This window comes from Glycine soja, chromosome 5 (assembly GCF_004193775.1).
Source record: "Glycine soja cultivar W05 chromosome 5, ASM419377v2, whole genome shotgun sequence".
Lineage (NCBI taxonomy): Eukaryota > Viridiplantae > Streptophyta > Magnoliopsida > Fabales > Fabaceae > Glycine > Glycine soja.
Genome location: NC_041006.1, coordinates 17,826,046 through 17,828,192, shown reverse-complemented (window position 1 = coordinate 17,828,192; position 2,147 = coordinate 17,826,046). Strand labels below are relative to the sequence as shown.

Below are 2,147 nucleotides of genomic sequence, written 5' to 3'. Positions count from 1 at the left end.
GGAAACTTACGGATTGTGCATCAATATTTTTTTGGTTTTTCGGCATGTCCTGGAATTTCACAAATTGCCTAATGATGGGTGCCAAGCACCTCACGAGGACCAAAGAATGGTCGCACGTCATCGAGCAAAGGTCCCCGGACGAAATTAGGGTATGACACCGAGGTCTAAGCAAGGGCTCTTTGTGATGGGTTGGACACCCTTTGTTGGGCGGGTGGCGAGTTGGATGAGCTTCTGGCGCGGGCCTAAAAACTCGGATGGTGCTGAGCATACTGGTGAGTATTATGAGGGGTTTGCTAGAATTTTGGCCAAGCAGGAGCCGAGGTCACAACATGAGCATCTCTTTCTTTCCTTTTTGCCCCAGTTGGCCCATATCTTCTGTTGTTTGTGTTGGCAGGGGAGACATAGTCAAACTTCCCCCTTTTTAGGCCTACCTCTATCCTTTCGCCCACGAATACTAGATCTGCAAAGCTAGAGGGCATGTAGCCTACTAACTTATTGTAGTACATTTTTAAGTGATTTTTAGGACAGGTCGTCCCCTTGTACCTGTCAAAATCCGGTACCTTGAATTTGGGTGGGATGACGACATCCAGTACCAAACATAAGTCGGTCATATTGACAAAGGGGTAGTCACCAAACCCTTCAACCGCTCTCAATCTCTCTTCAATGAAATCAAGCTTTTCTCTTCCCTCCGCTTCTAGAGGCGATTCCTTTACGGAGAAGTGAAGTGGTTGCATCGGGAGGGGTTGAGAGACTCCTACGGTATTAGGCTGAGGCAAGGCATTGGGTGTCGATCCCTTAGTGGTGAATAGGGGGTATGAGTCGATGTCCAATTGAGCATGCTCCCGAGGCTCTTTGTCGGCGTCCCCTATAGGCTAGGGAGGCTTCCCCTCAAAGGTAAAGGGAATGGCAGGATCCACGTTCTTGTGCATGGTAGGTGGTGTAAAATTCGGGGGTAGGCCATAGGGGTAAGCATTCCTGTTATACCCCGATGCAGGCCGCTGGTATTCCCCAATGCGTCTCTTCCTCGTCCTACCATATCCGGAGCGAGTTGGTTTGCTTGATTGGTTGCAGATGGGAGGACCAGATCTGCCTCAGTGGCGGTGCTAGTGGCGGTAGCCGTGGCTGTGTTACTTTCGATTAACCTTCTCATGCTTAGCATGGCTTCCATGATGGAAGCCATTTGATTTTTCAGGACTGACATGTCGACCTTCATATGTTCCTGCACTTCCTCTACTTCCCCCATGACTCTAGACTTAGAACAGGTTCTATAGGGGTGCTTTGGAGCGAGCTTAGTTATGGTGTCACTCCCTAAAGGAACAAATGTGGTGAGTAATGCGACAAAGAATTTAAACAGGAATGCATGCTAAAGTTAAGTTGTCGAAGCATTGGATTCACACAGAGTTATTAAGTAAACACATAGGATTAAATCAACCTCATTTTATTAGAGAACAAAAAGGTTTATCTAGCCAAAATCAAGGCGACGATACAATTGCCTTAGCGGCTTCTAATTATGTGGGACATCAGTTCAAGCATGTGTTGGCAATAATTGAGGAGCCCGTGAATTTCCTTGGGGGCCGAGTACACATTCGACATTGCCTTGGCCTTGGCTAGCAATCGAGGAATATCTTGACTCCCATTCAAAGTAAAGGCGAATTTGTCCATCCACATCATTGCTTCCCCGTGGAATGAATCGATCACCCTTTCCGCTTGCAAGACTGACACCTTAGCGTACTCGTCCTCTAGCTTTTGCTCATGAGTTGCTGCTAGGTCTAGCTTTTCCTTGTACTCGTTGATGATGGCCCACATATTTTCTTCGGTCTTGCTCAACTGTTGGGACAAGCTTCTTTTCAACCTATAGCAAGCCTTTAACTCGTCTTTCAAAATCATGCCTTCAACCCGTGACTGATCCCTTTCGGCTCTTCGAAGCTTAAGCTCGTTGTTGTTGCCCCATAAAGCTCCTCGGAACTTGTTCTGGCCATGTTCTTCCTTTTCGGGCCCTCTTGGTTTCTTGTTCCAAGGCTTTGGTGGTGGCCATATTGATGTCTCTTAGTTCATCGTACTCTTTCCTGAATTTAATGGCTGTTGAGTTGAACTTCTCCTTGACTGCTCGGGCTCTTTCAAGCTCCGCCTTTAGGGCTTGTACCTCC

At 47.4% G+C, this 2,147-nt stretch overlaps 1 protein-coding gene across 1 annotated transcript; it reads right to left on the bottom strand.

Moving 5' to 3' along the window:
• Positions 1-293: 293 nt before the first annotated feature.
• Positions 294-1,243, bottom strand: LOC114411189. Its single transcript, XM_028374942.1, has 2 exons — positions 985-1,243; positions 294-865 (listed from the first exon to the last, which is right to left on the bottom strand). The coding sequence occupies exons 1-2, from the start codon at positions 1,241-1,243 to the stop codon at positions 294-296; spliced, it is 831 nt and encodes a 276-aa protein (XP_028230743.1).
• Between the last annotated feature and the right edge of the window lie 904 nt (positions 1,244-2,147).